The 16018-nt window shown below is 44.3% G+C and overlaps 1 protein-coding gene across 1 annotated transcript; it reads right to left on the bottom strand.

Moving 5' to 3' along the window:
* Window positions 1–6791: 6791 nt before the first annotated feature.
* Window positions 6792–11484, bottom strand: actb2 (actin, beta 2). Its single transcript, XM_080488333.1, has 6 exons — window positions 10863–11484; window positions 9384–9513; window positions 8842–9081; window positions 7996–8434; window positions 7707–7888; window positions 6792–7604 (listed from the first exon to the last, which is right to left on the bottom strand). Exons 2-6 carry the CDS (start codon window positions 9504–9506, stop codon window positions 7461–7463), a joined length of 1128 nt encoding a protein of 375 aa, XP_080344459.1. The 5' UTR covers window positions 9507–9513; window positions 10863–11484; the 3' UTR covers window positions 6792–7460.
* Window positions 11485–16018: the final 4534 nt, after the last annotated feature.

The raw sequence follows: 16018 nt of genomic DNA on the forward strand, positions 1-16018 counted from the left end.
TCCCCCTTTATTCCATTATGTCCAATTATCTGTGCAAGCCCATTCAGCTCTAACTGATTAATTATATGCCGTCACTCAGCATCGTGGAGAGCAAAACCTTTATCACATCAGCCAAGAAACCGACTGAGAAGTGTCGTTATTGTCGCCTTAGCCATGGCAGCATTTTTTCTTCTTTTTTTTTTTTTTTTTTTAAATTCCCGAAAGCCCTCTCACAGCAAGGAATAATGCCAGGCTTTCGATATGCAAATGGCCAAACCAGGCTGTAGGTGAAACAACGCTGGGTGTCTCCTTGCGCATAATCCGCTCCGCGTCCTGAGAGGGGACATGCACCGATTTGCATCAGAAGGCCTCATCATTTAGTACTATTATGTTAAAATTCAAAAGGGGAAGGTGAGAGGACAGAGAGGGGTCAACCTTTGGTCTCTGCTCTGGCGCTAACAACCTTCTCACGTGACCCTGTTGCGCCACTTTTATGCGCAGAATCGCTTTTTTGTTATTATCATCATCCACAAGTTTCCTTTGAAGTGCACCGCTCACTCTCTGCGTTACATAGTTGCACAAAATGTTGATTTAAAAAAAAATATCGGCGGCGGTTTCAAGCTGCCCATTGTCTCCTCTCCGCCAGCCCCTCCTCTTGCAGGGGGCCGGTTTCAAGGCGTCCCTCCGGTGGAGAGTAGGAAAGCGCTTCTACGGAGAGCAAACCGGCGAGAGAGAGCGGCGGAGCCTCTCGGTGCGGCTGCTACGGACATATGCGCGAGAAATACATCGTATCCAACCCTCCTATGGTGGTCGTACGTCGGCGTGGCTCTATCTGATGTCCGATCGGACCAAAAATCCACTGCCGAGCCGAGGAGAGAGGAGAAGCCGCTGATCGTGAGCCGTCACCCCGCTGACCCGCCCGCTCGCAGCGCCTGTCGCCCTGACGGGACCCGCGGAGGGAGACGACCAACCAGGCGGGGATCCGCCGGACCGTCCGAGGGGACCAACCCGGCCTTTTGTTCTCCAAAATCGTTTCGACTGGGAATTCAGACAGTTCCTTCAAATTAGGGCCCCTTTGTTGCTCTCTTTTCACCCTGCAAGCGGGAGGCAGGTCTCACCCCTCCGTTGTTGTTTTTCTTGCTTTTTGTGGGGTCTGTCCCCTCCGAGGTGGGTTTGATCCGTGTGTGGTGGAGCGTTGGTGGCATTTAGAAGGAAAATATAGAAAACCTTAGTCACATATCATACAAACACATGACGCAACACGCCTTGTCAAAAAGACTAATACATGATTTTAATATGTTTAACTCCATATTTAATTTAAACCTGCTCTATTACGTTTTATATGCGCATAATTTAGATTTACACGAATAATGACTTCATCCCATCTGTGAATTGTTAAATAAAGACTACTGTAAAAGCTAACCTTTAAAATAATGTATAGTTTTGTCCAGATTCTCAATATTTACCGTGTTTCTTTCTAGGACAGGGCTGTCAGAAGGATGCCTTACTTCACAGACAGATGGGACCATTTGGTAGATCAGGTTTTTTTTCTCTTTTTTTTTTTATAGCCCATACACCAACTGGGACCTTGAGCTCATTTTCCATGTGGGAATGTGGTGGAAAAGTACAGCAAAACCATGATTTATAGCCTGAACGCTGCTGAGTCAATATAATACCACAGTCTTTCTCTTTCATTCCTCTAACATTGTTTTTATTCAGAATGAGAACATTTGTTATGCTCATCTCTGATTCCAACTGATGTGTGTTTTGTTTTTCTTTCTTCCTTTTTTTTTCTGTTTTGCCTCCAATCGTTTTCCTGACTATCCCACATGAGACCCCAGCTGCCTGCTGACCAAATATCATTGCTGGAGTTTGGGTTTAAGTCTGCCTCATCAGCTGAAGGATAGGGTAAATGATTTGATTTGGCAGACAGACTATCTGATTTTCTCTGGGCATGCGGGCTGCATTAAACCCACAGGGGACTGAGCCTGGAGACACTATTGATTGATTCAGCTGGGGGCTCACTCCGCTGAGAAAAGGAAACATACATATTTACACATGGATGTCCTCCTGCATAAGCACCTTTCAACAAGAGCACTTCCACTCACTTGTGGATAATGTACTCATCAGCCCAGAATGTGCTCTCCTGTTCCCCATGAAACATGTTGTTTTTGTTGTTTTTTGTTTTTTTATACACAATAGCCTAAATGAGCAAATGAGAAGCTGAATATAGTGAACACTCCCAAAGCGCACCCCACCCCCACACACCAACCATCCACTCACAGCCACACAGCAGAGCTGCATGCCCACAGGGCTAAATCATTCATCATACTATAGCTCATGCTCCAGACGAGTACTGTATTGCTACTGAAGCTCCTGCACTGCAGCTGCACCAATGGTTAAAAAGATCTCATTGCAATGCCCATAGTTTATGGGGGGGGGGGGGGGGGGGGGGGGGGGGGTGTTCAGCAGAGGCAAAACATGCAATAAACATGTTGCAGTCTGACATGACTGACACCACCACCACACACGCACACACACACACACACACCGACCCCCACCGAGGCACATATAAGACACACAGCTCTCATGGGGTACCTGCCAATCATCAGATAGCATAAGTTAGCAGGGTTTTATGGCGTCAGGGGACGAGCTGAAAGGGGGCTTGTGGAGCCTTCTCCTGCAGGACAAACAGCTGACCGCAGACGGACGAGATCTCCGCCCACGCAACACACCATGCCGGTGTCGATATTCCCGGTTTTCATGAATTTAATTTAGGTGGGGTCTCGTTTTAGTGTCACAGACAGTTTCCATAAAATTGGTTTAACCCCAGGGTGTATTCATCCAATAAGCATAACAGACTCCAGCGACATCACAGAATAGATGAGATATTGGTGGTCATACTACAAAGAACATTTGTATTAATTTCAGGCAAAAACACCTATTTCTGAAATACTGTATTGTGACAAAGACATGCACTGAAGGCAAGTTGGACTGGGGGAGGGTGGCCGGCGTGGATGGGGGTGGCCGAGCAAGCCTGCAATTGCACAGGGTGTGTATTTTTGGTGCCTGTTCCTGTTCCTGACTTGTGTGGTTAAAGTTCTGAGGAATGGTGAGGTTTCTCTCAAGAAAACCAACCGCGACCATAAGGAAACACTGATGCAACAGTCACACAATTGTGCTGAGCTAAAAAGTTCTGCGGTAATGTGTCAGGGTCACTGAATCCTTTAAAAAGCATTTCTGCCGCCACACACACTGCCGCTAATCCTCCATTCTTACTCAGGATTGGCAAAGGTGGGGAATATTTTTGCCAACCCATCTTGGGGGAAGAATACTTGAGTGGAACGAGGTGTGCAGAAGGCTTTTAAGGCTTTCAGTCAGTCAGCCATTCACCGATAGACATAACATTTTACATCTGCTGTCAGTCAATCAAACCAAATATACACCGGGGGTAACCATGCAGGGGGGAAGCATTACCCTCTCTGAGCATGCCACTCTCTGTAGAATGAAAATCACTCCGAGGCTTACTAAAAGAGGACGTACTTTATTTGAATATGATCTATTATTCTCTGCTGGCCTCCTTCTGTCAACAGTGGTAGCCTTCTTTTTGCCTTTCACCCACTTTATAGGCCAAACAGGCTCGTGTAGTGCAGCGGCCCCATCTGTTGGGGTGAGATAAGAACTGCACATGTGGGGTGTGCATCAGTGACCTGACCAGTTGGAGCCTCTCTGAAGCTACACAGCTGTAGTAAATGGGGGTGCGGAGGAAGCCTCGATTTCTGACAAATTGGTCCCCCTCTGGGTGATGTTTCTCAAGGGGAGACATTGTGCTGGAACAGGCATTTTTTTGAAGCTCTAATGCTGGAGCGACTCATTCACAAACACCTGCAGCACTCACACCTGGGCAGGGAACACACACACACATACACACACGCACGCACACAAGCACAGTTTCCCTGGCAGAGTGTTTTGCTGGCGTGGCAGTAAAAGGATATCAGAGGGAAGCAGTCTCAGCAGAATCACAGGGGGTGCAGCAGCGGGGTGGAGGTGGTGGGTGGGTGCTGCAGTGAGATGGAATAAATTTCCAACACCAGCCACACTTGATCTTTCGTGTGTACGTGAATGCACCACCAGCCCCAGTTTGATGCATGAATTTACAACTTCACTCTCATGCCAGCATATATTTCTGTACACGCGCATGCAGCGCAGGCCTCCACGCAGCCCAGACTACTGCAGGAAAGTGGGACAGTCTGATTAATGGATGCCAGGGCTGGATCTCCAGTATGTCATACACAGAAACAAGATATGACTCCCTGAGTACAAGGGTGTGGTTGCACCATCTCTCACCACCCACCTTCAACAACCTTCTTGTACTTTCATCTCTGTGATACACACGTGGAGATCATCCTTAAAAGTACACAGGGAAGGGTACAAGTATCCGTGAAGGATTTTATTTCCCCTCCAAATTCAAGAAATCCTCCAATAAAACATTAGCTTTTCATTAATCAGACAATCCAGCCTTATGCACTTGTGTCCAGTTCACTATCCATTACACCAGCCACACATCAATTTTCTTTTGCAAATAAAAGGCTGAAATTGACACATTTTGCAGAAATTTGTATAAAAAAAGAACCAATCTTACCCGTGATTTGTGCATAACGGTTATTATGCATCCCAATATTGTGAAGAGAAAATAAAATAGAGCTTCACGCCTCGTGTTCATGAATATAAACCAGTCTTTGCTGCCATCTGGTGGTTCAGCTGTGCAACTGCTGTAAATGTAGTCAGTCACAAGGAAAAGTGTTGGGAGAACTGTTGGCTATCAAAGTCTCAGCAATGGCTAATAAAGTGATATAATAATCCTGCAAGGAAAGGGAAGTCACAACTAAAGTAATGATGAGATGCCTCAGGCCAAAGATAAAGAGGTTTTGATGTGACATTTAGTGATTGACGTCATCGTGTGACTGAGACGCCACATTCGAGCTTCTTGTGACCTTTAAGTCCTCATCAGTCAGCTGAGCCAGGTGACTCTGCAGTAAATGGGCCGGCAGCAGCAACCCTGAAACACAAGACACATGAAAGACACACAGTAAAGCTTCTGTGAGCCTTTTAGAAATAACATTTGCATTTAATCAGGGTATATTTATTGCTAAACTGACTTCTGATGTTTCTGTCTGCATGGAACCTTCGTCTGGAGAAATAGACATATGGACCGAAGGAAACAAGTACTGAAAACTACTGTTGAATATTACTCTGCTTAAATTGTATCTGATTTCAAAATGAAGTTTAAAAAAATGTAATTAATAGCATTTAAATTAAATTATCAATACCAGGCTCTTGATTTAAATCTAAATACATGAAATATCTACAATCAAAACACGTCTTGGACCAGTTAGATGGTATATAAAGTAACACAGTGGTAGTTTGTTTTGTCAATAGATAACGATCTCTAATTCTATCTTTTGAATGAAGACATTTATTGGGTGCAGAAATGCAAATTACATGCTGTAATTTGCATTTAAATGTGCCAGAATTTATATAACCTATATTTAAAAGGCATAACAAGTACAACATCAGCATTTATGTAGTAGTTAATGCCAAAACATTCTACTTATTTTACTGTAATGTGAGTATTTGTAAGTTGTTAATTTCACCCAGAGCAATTAAGATAAAGCCACACAGACGTATCACCTCAAGGTGAATGGATATATACTTTATACTTGTTCCAGGTATTTCCTCATCCTATTATGTTGAATTGAAAGTGGAGCATTTATTATGGGGAAATACTCAGTGGGAATGAATACTTGACTCGCATATGGGTACTTAAAACTGATGTAGAATTCTCTTCTAGTGAGTCACTAAAGATCAGTGCTGAGAGAGACATTAGGGCATCTTCATGACCAAAAGAGCCATAATTATCACACAACCTGAAAATATTGGCCTGACATTGCACAACATATCTAGTCACCCGTCTTAGTGTCCCACACACTCATGCACACACCTACACGTCATTTAGAGATGCAAATAAACACATTTCTGGATTCGTATTAGGAAATCAAACAGCCTGGGGACTTTCAGAAAATGCCAACACAGAAAGGCCCTGAAGCCCAGAATTGAACGAGGTACTTCTTCACTTTGAGTATTTAGTAATTACTACAAACCTTCAATACAAGAGTAGGGGACAGAAAGGTGTTGGATGGAAACTTGAAAAGCCTTTTTGAAGACGGCTGTGCAAGAATGTTAAAATTCCTGGTAGTTTATACTTTTGTACAAAGGAAAGGAGAGCAACAGGAAACATGCAGGTTAGACCTTTGGGTTGAATCTTCAATACTGTACTGCAAGAACTTAATTAGCTCATTTGTATATAAAGATAAATGGTAGAAGATACTGTGAAAACTTGGGTAGCTCTAATGGGCAGAAGCACATCACTCTGAAACCCTGGATAACACTAGTTAGGGTATTTTATAGTCTGGCAGGGGAGTTGCTGTACGTGAGGACGTCCCACACCTAAATGATTAACCAACTTTGTCTTTAAGCTGATGTGACGTGACCAAGAAGTGCAGGAGCTGCTTGTACATGTACTTGGTGCCTTACAAGCTGTTCACTAATCAATAAACTATATAACTCTGCCATCATAATGTGAACTAGGTTTTAATTGTGGACGCTAACCTTAACTTTGGGTGATAAAGTTTGACACATTAGATCATTTTCAGAGAAGCAGACATGACAGCCGTCCTAGTTTCTAATGTTGAACTGCATCTTAAGCTTTAACACTGCCGTGTAAAAACAAAAAGCAATACAAGAGTCAACAATCATGTCGGAACACATGTGCACTTTATTGGGATTGTTTAGTCAGTGTACAGGTTGGCCCCACCGGTCTGGCACCCCATGTTACCCCATCACTTCGAGACCCTTACCCCACCACCCCAGGGATGAAACCTCCAATAGGGGGAAGTCGAGGTCACGATTGGGTTTTGCATAACAAAAACAAAAAAATTAAACAGGACCAAGATATTTTTTTAAGGCTGAAAGTACAAAAAACCCCAGACATAAATTTACATACAAGCGATACTACAACCATGTTTAAGTATGCGCCAACCACTGGGCAGCCTTCACAGAGGCAAATACGTGTCTGAACAATGCAGTTAACATTTGGAATCATGGATCTGGACAATGCAGTTAACAAACATTTGGAATGACTCAAAGAAAAAAATAACTATGAACTTTTTTTTTTTTTAAGTCCCCAGATGCAACTGCAGAACCCTGGGGTGCTTTTTAATACCTAGCCAAAACATTACTGTATCCTTCATCGTTCCAGTTTTAAAATCCTGAGTCAAGCGCCAAAATAACTGAAGCCATGCCAATGAGTTGGTCAGAGGCTCTGCGCCTGAGTGTGTATGAGAAATGTGTGGTGTGGTCGTTTTGCACAGAGCTGAAGTTGTCGGGCGTTTGGTTGGGGAAGGGGAGGAGGAACAGTCTGTTTAGAAGCATTTGCGGTGGACGATGGAGGGGCCGGACTCGTCGTACTCCTGCTTGCTGATCCACATCTGCTGGAAGGTGGACAGAGAGGCCAGGATGGAGCCTCCGATCCAGACAGAGTATTTACGCTCTGGTGGGGCAATGATCTGAGGGGAAACAAAACAAGCCATTAGGCACAATTCTTGCTCAGACACATTTATCCAACATTACATTTGGTTAAGAAAAGGCAGACTAAGGCATCGCCTCACCTTGATCTTCATGGTGGATGGGGCCAGGGCGGTGATTTCCTTCTGCATCCTGTCAGCGATGCCGGGGTACATTGTGGTACCTCCAGACAGCACGGTGTTGGCGTACAGGTCCTTACGGATGTCGACGTCACACTTCATGATGCTGTTGTAGGTGGTCTCGTGGATTCCGCAGGACTCCATACCTGAGGGCAGAGACAGAATGAAGTAAGTATGTGCAAGTACAACATATTCTATACAATAGTTAGGTGTTCAGGCTGTGCTGCATCTCGGGCTCAGTTTGGTTACGTACCGAGGAAGGAAGGCTGGAAGAGGGCCTCTGGGCAACGGAACCTCTCATTGCCGATGGTGATGACCTGTCCGTCAGGCAGCTCGTAGCTCTTCTCCAGGGAGGAGGAGGAGGCAGCAGTGCCCATCTCCTGCTCGAAGTCCAGGGCAACGTAGCACAGCTTCTCCTTGATGTCACGCACGATTTCCCTCTCGGCTGTGGTGGTGAAGGAATAGCCACGCTCTGTCAGGATCTTCATGAGGTAGTCTGTGAGGTCGCGGCCGGCCAAGTCCAGACGCAGGATAGCGTGGGGCAGGGCGTAGCCTTCATAGATCGGCACTGTGTGGGTAACACCATCACCGGAGTCCATGACAATACCAGTGGTACGACCAGAGGCATACAGGGACAGCACAGCCTGGATGGCAACGTACATGGCAGGGGTGTTGAAGGTCTCGAACATGATCTGCAAATGAAAAAGAAAAAAGGTATATATTTTCATTGAAAGTTAAAACATCCAAGTTTGTGATCACTGCACCCACTACATGCATCAGAGTGAGTCTCAGACTTAAGTTAGTAGATAAGGTGCAGAAGAGTAAACATTCCTTCACACTTGTGCATGTCAGATGTCTAATAAGTGCTGATCCAGCAGCTCTGATCAACATTAGACACAAGTGCAGGTAAAAGCACACAGTCAAGAGACCTGTTGATGATAGATCATCTTATAGGAGAGAGGTCCTGGAGGAGAGGAGGAAGGAGCCAGTGAGAACGGAATGGAGAAGGAAACCAGGAGGAAATGAACGACTATTTGAAGTAAACACTGCTCTACCAACTGACTTGGCTCTGCATAGTCATAAATGAAGGGGTGTGTACCTGGGTCATCTTCTCCCTGTTGGCTTTGGGGTTCAGTGGGGCCTCTGTGAGCAGGACAGGGTGCTCCTCTGGGGCGACTCTCAGCTCGTTGTAGAAGGTGTGATGCCAGATCTTCTCCATGTCATCCCAGTTGGTCACAATACCGTGCTCAATGGGGTACTTGAGGGTCAGGATACCCCTCTTGCTCTGGGCTTCATCACCAACGTAGCTGTCTTTCTGGCCCATACCCACCATCACTCCCTGTGGAAAGACAAATTGGTTAATTAAAATTGATCCATTTGCAATAATTCCAACCCTGCATTCTAATTATGTTAGCTTTGGTAAAGAGGTTAACACTATAGGTAATCAGTTGATAAAGATTGCAGTTTTAACACCTGAAAATAGTCCAGGTAATGATAGAAACATGCTTTGAAATATTCACTTATAACTTTTAAGCACAACTCCCATTAGCATCCATGGATTTTCTCAGTTATTAAACTTAACTCCTGGTTCACATTTAAGTTACATTATGTTTAAAGGTTTAATTTTGGTATACAACTGACCTGATGCCTGGGGCGACCGACGATGGAGGGAAAGACAGCACGAGGGGCGTCGTCTCCGGCGAATCCGGCTTTGCACATACCGGATCCGTTGTCAACAACCAGTGCGGCGATTTCATCTTCCATGGCTGAACTGTGAAATAAAAAAAGATAAGCGTTAAAATGGGGGGAAAGTCGCATTCCCATAAGGAGTGGAGCGGCACGCTCTCACTCACTCTCACTTCCGGTTCCGACTTCTCCTGCAGTTCACTAGACCAGCCACTAGATGGAGCGCGTGCCCCGCATTCCACACCGCCAGACAAAAGGAAGTGGCGATGCGTTCTGATATTACCATATAAGGACATGGTTCGGGTTTGAGCAGCTTTGCGGCTACCGGCGCGGTGGCGCGCGGCCAGAGCAATGGACACGAGACCACTCCCTCCGGTTCACCAGTCACACCCACCCCCCCCCCCCCGCTAACCCCCCTCCTATTGTTGCCCAGTCACACCGCGTTTAAGGCCCCTTTCAAACCTTTTGCTTCAATACCACTGCGTCATAGACTCAGTCATTTACTGCAGAACGATCAGACACGATCGACATATCCAATTAAAAAATAAAATCAATCGAGTAAAATGACTTCAGGAGTGACTCAGAACGAGTTGCATAATGAACTTATGGTTGACTCACGCATGAATCGAAAGTCAAAGATTTATTTCCTGAGAGCCACGCCTTTTTGCAAGAAGCGGATGAACTGCCCAGACGAGGTCTCGTCGACAGGCTCATTTAAATAACTTGTCAAGTCATAAGTTTAGGAGGCCTTTTAAATCTTAACTTAATCGCTCAAATTTTTTTTTATACTTTACTGGAATTTCTTAAACACGCATTATAACCGTGCATTCGGGGACTTTTGTGGAGAAATAGTGCCGAGGGTTTTTTTTAAACCACCGACACGAGACTGAAGGGCGTTTTAGCACGATGTGGCTATGCTAATGTGCTAAAGTAGGTCACACCCCGCCGCAGCGGGCGCACAAAGGGAGCAGCCGGGATCCAGACATCCTCAACTCGAAAGCCGCTTTTCAAAAAAAAAAAAAAAAAAAAACACCCTGCCGGGGTGTCGACGAGACGTGAGCCAAATCCCAAAATACTGCAGGAGTGGCAACGACGAGAGAAAAACACAAAGCCGAGGTTTTACCAGCCACCCTTAAGTGCATCATTAACCATAAGCCGGCTTCGTCCGGAACACCCGTGAATCGCAGGCGCTTTCAAACGCCTTCCCAGTACAAATCATCATTTTTTTTTAACCAAAGCAATTAAACTTAACATTTAAAGAGCAGTAAATTCAATTGGGAGTCCAGTTAATGCGAAAGGACAAAGAGCCTCGTGGCCACCGACATCTTTTGTGAAAAACATCCTCGCATTTGCGCTTAAACAAATCCCTCAATTGTTTACATCGTAAATATATCCAAATAAGACATGTGGGAGGTGGAATATTTGTCTTCTTACCTTTGGGTGGGGGGGCTTTTCGCTTTAAGGGAACCGGTTTCAGGCAAATGATATCCCGCACAAGCTGCGTGAGACGGCGCTCAGAGTGAATCTGTTAGCAGTGGGCGCTCGGTTTTTATACCGCCTCAGTCGCCCGGCTCGAGCCATAAAAGGTAAACTTTCGGAATGGCGCCCTCTGATTGGTCCGGCGTCATGCACTGGGGCACGTCGCGTGCACGCTGTGGTGCACTGAGCGCTGGCGATTTGAGAGAGGGAGAGAGAGAGAGGCGATAATAGCAAAGGATTGAGGCACATAAAAATGAACGGATTGATGTTATGAGGCCTTGTAGATCGAATCTCTTCATATTGTGTTTTATGTACAGATTAAAAGAGGTATAAACTTAAACCAGTGCAAAATATGTCTTTCTTTACTCTTTGTAAGCAATTGGACATGTTTGACTATTGGAAGAACTCAGCACTTTAAGGCTCCTCCCTGTGAAGGCTGCAAAGGCCCAAGACCTTTATCCAAAAGGCTGGTCTCTCTCTTTTTTTCCCCCCTGCTTCTCTCCGTCTCGCCCAGCCTGATAGTATAGGCTATTTCTCATGAGACAGGGTGGACATGGTGCTGGTGCTGGTGTCCACTGTGAAAGCCAGCTGTAGTGGGCTCAGTGGGAGTCACAGCATCACCAGGTCAAACACATGACTCACACACACCGGGCTTCACCACAGGCTGGGAATGACCACTCATTGTAATGTAGGCCACCTCTTTTTCCACATGCAGCTCGCTCTTGCTTGTGAAGTTAGTTTATTGATCAAACATTTTGGGCCAAATGGCGACACAGAATATGTTATTATTATTAATCTGGGAATCCGTTGGCAGAGTTGTCAATCTCTAATCGCAAAGTTGGGGATTCGATCTTCCACCTCGCCCTCTTCATATGTGTTGAAGTGTCCTTGAGCAAGACTGAACACCAAATTGCCCCTAATGGAGATGGATCACCTTGCATGTCTCTGTGGGTGTGTTTGTGTGTGTGAGGATGAGTTAATGCGACTAACAGTATAAAGTGTGTTATAAAATGTGCTCTATACTCTAACTAAAGTACATATATAATCGCTGCCGTTTGCTCTTTCGCTCTGCTTCAAGTACGATAGTGTATCAGAGGCGTGTCGTTTTATTGGCATATTTCTATGCTGATCATTGACTTACTCTCCTTCCACCCGTGTTGGTTACAGTTCCACTGTGTCACGTTAGTGCTGAAAACCTACCCACATTCAGACCCACCATCAGAACGTTCTGGCCTTCAGCTTAATCAATCAACCCCCGGGAGTTAAAACAGACACCCTGTTTCCACTTCTTGCTCCTCCATATTACGATAATGGTTGACTTTCACACTTTACGGGGGATTTCACCCTGTCTTATTCACATCCTGCCTAATGAGTGTGACACCATCCCAGACTTACATTTCAGGGCAAACCGTGGGCTAGTAAACTTTCCATTCTTGATTCACAGCCATGTTGGGGTTTATTACTCAATCAGACCCCAGTGTGGTGGGGTTTCTATACAATAAAGCTCTGCTCTTTGAGTCGACGCTTCCTCATCAGTTCTTCATCCCTCCATCCTTCATATATAAAACATCTGGTATACTTATTTATTCATCCACTGCACTCATAAAACATACACACAAGGAAAATGCCAGGGCGGGCTCGCTGCCATTTAAAGCTGTAACTGTGCGGCCACCGAGACATGCAGCAACTTCTCTTCTCGCTACAGGATCACTTCCTCTTCCTCTCTCTCTCTCTCTCTCTCTCTCTCTCTCTCTCTCTCTCTCTCTCGCCTGCTCTCTCTCGGTTGCATCAATCCCTTTGTGTCTGTTCCTCTGTACAAAGTGTCTTTAAATGGACAATATAGCGTTCATCCACGTGGCTCAAAATAGGTGCAGATCAGTGATCCTGTATTATTAAACAACTGAGTAGCTTCATTTTTAAACCTGCAGTCTGATCGAGCAATTTCCAGATTTTCAGTAATAATATGTAGTCTTCCTCCCAGAGTAATTTCAGTATATTTATTTATGACATCAGTGCTTCACCTTTAAATCTATTCATGCTGAGTCAGAATTCAAACAGTTTTTTTTTTGTTTTTTTTGCAAGACTGTGACTCACGAGCGTGTTGTTAGAAATTTACACTGTTGTTAGGTATTGTTAGAGCGGATCAAAGCTTGTCTGACTCCAAGTGCTTATTTCCGAGGCTCCAATGTCACCATTGATAGTCAATCTTTACAATTTCATGTACATTCGCTTCTGTGTTTGTAAAAGTATGGCTTCGACGATACAGAAACAAAGGAATAAGAGGCCTTCAGGTGACACTTTTTCTAATGCATCGAAACAAAGCTGAAGGGAGTGTTTCTGCTGTAATGGCGCAATCAGGGATTGGCTGGGAAATATTTAATCTGACCTTGAGGGAGTGCCTCAAGGCATTTTCAAATGCACCGAGTGTGGCTGCACTTTAGCACACATCCAAAAGTACGTCATTCTTCCGGTCTGGCCGGCATTTATTCAGGTAAAACTCCTTTAATAGTACCACCTGTTCCCCTTCAGTTATTCCTGAATAAATGATGAAACCAGAGTTCAGGTTTGTTTTTGTAACACTGCTGAATCAGTTGTCAGTCAGTTCATGCAGGACTTTGGCTCTACGTGTGTTTATGACCGTGTGTGTATAGTGAGAGCTCTCTGGCTAAGTGTCATGTTGTCAACACTTCACTCGGAATTTCTACGAGCCAAGTGCCTGGAATACTGTCCTGGAAGGACTCCTCTTCTCATGTATCACAACAGTGTGTGTGTGTGTGTATGTTTATCCTTACGCCACCAGCGCCAGTTAAATGTGGATCTCTAAACCTGGACCTTCCTGCCAAGGTCCTTGCTGCAATAAAGCCACCTAATGAATTTTTCTGAGGATTTCTCCTCCAGACGGGAGTTTATATTCAGTCGCTGGAGGTGTTGTGTAAAGTAGCTATTACTATGATGAGTGGTTGTTTAACTAAACCACTTGTCAAACTAAGTGACACTTTAATGTGAGAAACAAGTGGAAGCTACAGGCTTGAACCTGCCATTTCCCCATCGGGAAGAGCGAGTGTGCACCTGAAAATGATGATAATTTAGTCTTGAGAGTTGTGTTTTGACTGTTACAACAAAACGTGGAAGCCCACACACAGCCAGAGGGAGTTAGGACAGTGTTAACCAGCCGAAATGTTTAGTTGTTCAACTCGCAACCCTTGTTGTAACCACTCTTCTCTGGCGGGCAAGCAGCCAACAGCTGCACCTGGACTATCCTAATTCACACTTACCCGGGTCTGACAATGCTGGCATGGATGAAACACATTCACACATTCATTAAATGTTATGGCAGAGAAAACCTTGACAATTTAGCTTCAGGCCTCTTATCTATGTCTGTTGGACCTCTTCCATGTGAAGGACGTACTGCACATATAATCTATGTTGGGAAATGATTATCTTACAACAGGGTCAAAGATTTCACACTTCATGTAAGTCATTAATTTGTACTTGGCTTACATTGGCTGGTATTGTTGATTGTGATGTAAGTTTATTCACTTTCTTGCACAACAACAAGCTTCGCTATGAAGCTGTAGCTCGAGCAGGCAGGTGTATCAGCAAAATGAGCATGTCGAGCAACATTTAACCAAAGTCTGTCCTTAAATAACACTTCTTACCTGTGAGCAGCTCTGGAACAACCCTGAGAGATGCTGGATGTTAATCCATCCATCTCTTAATCTGAACATTTGCTCTGTGACACCATTTATTGGCAAGAACCAATAATTGGGTGGCGCCAATCTCAGCTGATTATGGGTGGAGGCAGGGTACGTCCCCTAGTCAGGTAGTCAGTTATTTGTGTTATATAAACATAAACAACTCAAATTTTGCTTTGTGGGGAAAGGAAGATAAAGCATCTGGTAAACCACACAGACCCTGTTCAATGAACCTCTTCTGCATTATCTACACCCAGTTTTCTGGAACCCGTTCTTCACTTCTCTCTCTGTATTTTCGTCATCAACTGTACTACATTTCATGCGACATTTTGGATAAAGTACCTGAAAGAAAGTTGATGAACTGCAATTTAACTTCCTGGAGTCTGTGTCCTTGTACAGTTGATTCAGTAAATACTAGAAGATTTACAAAGAAGAATTCCACCTTTTTTAAAAAAAGAAAAGAAAAGAATACACTTTTTGAGTTTGATTCAATACTAATCGTTAATGTGTCTTGAAGAGTTGATTTCCCCCACCCTTTGAATAACACAGAGTCATTCTGTGTACTGCTCCCACAGTAACCTGCTCCTTTAAGGAATGAATTCCAGCTATCCATTTGTGGAAATGGTTTAATTTTCATTTGTTTGTTGTGTCATTGTGTACTCAGCGGTTACTTTGATTTATATAGTGATATGTTAAAAGCAGGTAATTCCCTGTCTTTTCGCCTTTGACCTGCTGAAGTCAGCCATGTGACGAGTCAATCAGTAACCCACTGAGGACCTGCAGCACGTGTGTTTATATGCGTTCTGTGTGGTTCAGCGGTCAAAGAACTCTAAATGACAACATCCAAATCATAAGCAAAAGCTAGCGTTGATGACGGCACATTAATGTGTGCGGGTAATTTTGATGTCGGTGATGAGCTGTACTTACTTGTATGGTCAGAGTGAGGGAACTCACGAACGTGTGATTTGGTTTTATTGGCACAGACACAGACAACCTTAAGCAGCACTAACGTGTGCATGTTTACACTACTTTTTCTCATCAAAATAACAAAACACTGACATCTGAGCAGTACTACTTCAATGAGATATTTCAAGTTGTTGTTTTAGCCACAGCATGTTAAAATCAAATATCTTTGGCAGATGATTTTGGTTTTGTCATGTATCTCTACTCACACCCAAAAGAGCGGGATTTCTAAAAGGAGTTTATATATGGCACACAAAGTTATACTTGCTCGATGTTTTCATGAAACACGATATGAATGAAATTGGTGACTATATTTTGACTTTTGCTGTGTACATGTTTGTGTTTAGTTTCAGTGTTTACCAGGCTGGGACATCCTGGTAACATCACCAAGTTTTTTTTTTTCACCTCAAACAAGGTAACAGACCCTGTCAGCAGCGACAGAGAAAAAAAAAA

The sequence above is a fragment of the Lipophrys pholis genome, assembly GCF_963383615.2.
Source record: "Lipophrys pholis genome assembly, chromosome: 19".
Taxonomy (NCBI): Eukaryota; Metazoa; Chordata; class Actinopteri; order Blenniiformes; family Blenniidae; genus Lipophrys; species Lipophrys pholis.

Bases quoted from the DNA above. Each gene is read 5' to 3' on its own strand.
- actb2 (XM_080488333.1), bottom strand. From the start codon at position 9,506: ATGGAAGATGAAATCGCCGCACTGGTTGTTGACAACGGATCCGGTATG. The intron at 8,435-8,841 runs GTACACACCCCT...TTTCATTTGCAG, and splicing joins ACAGGGAGAAGATGACCCAG to ATCATGTTCGAGACCTTCAA. The intron at 7,889-7,995 runs GTACGTAACCAA...CTCTGCCCTCAG, and splicing joins CTTCCAGCCTTCCTTCCTCG to GTATGGAGTCCTGCGGAATC.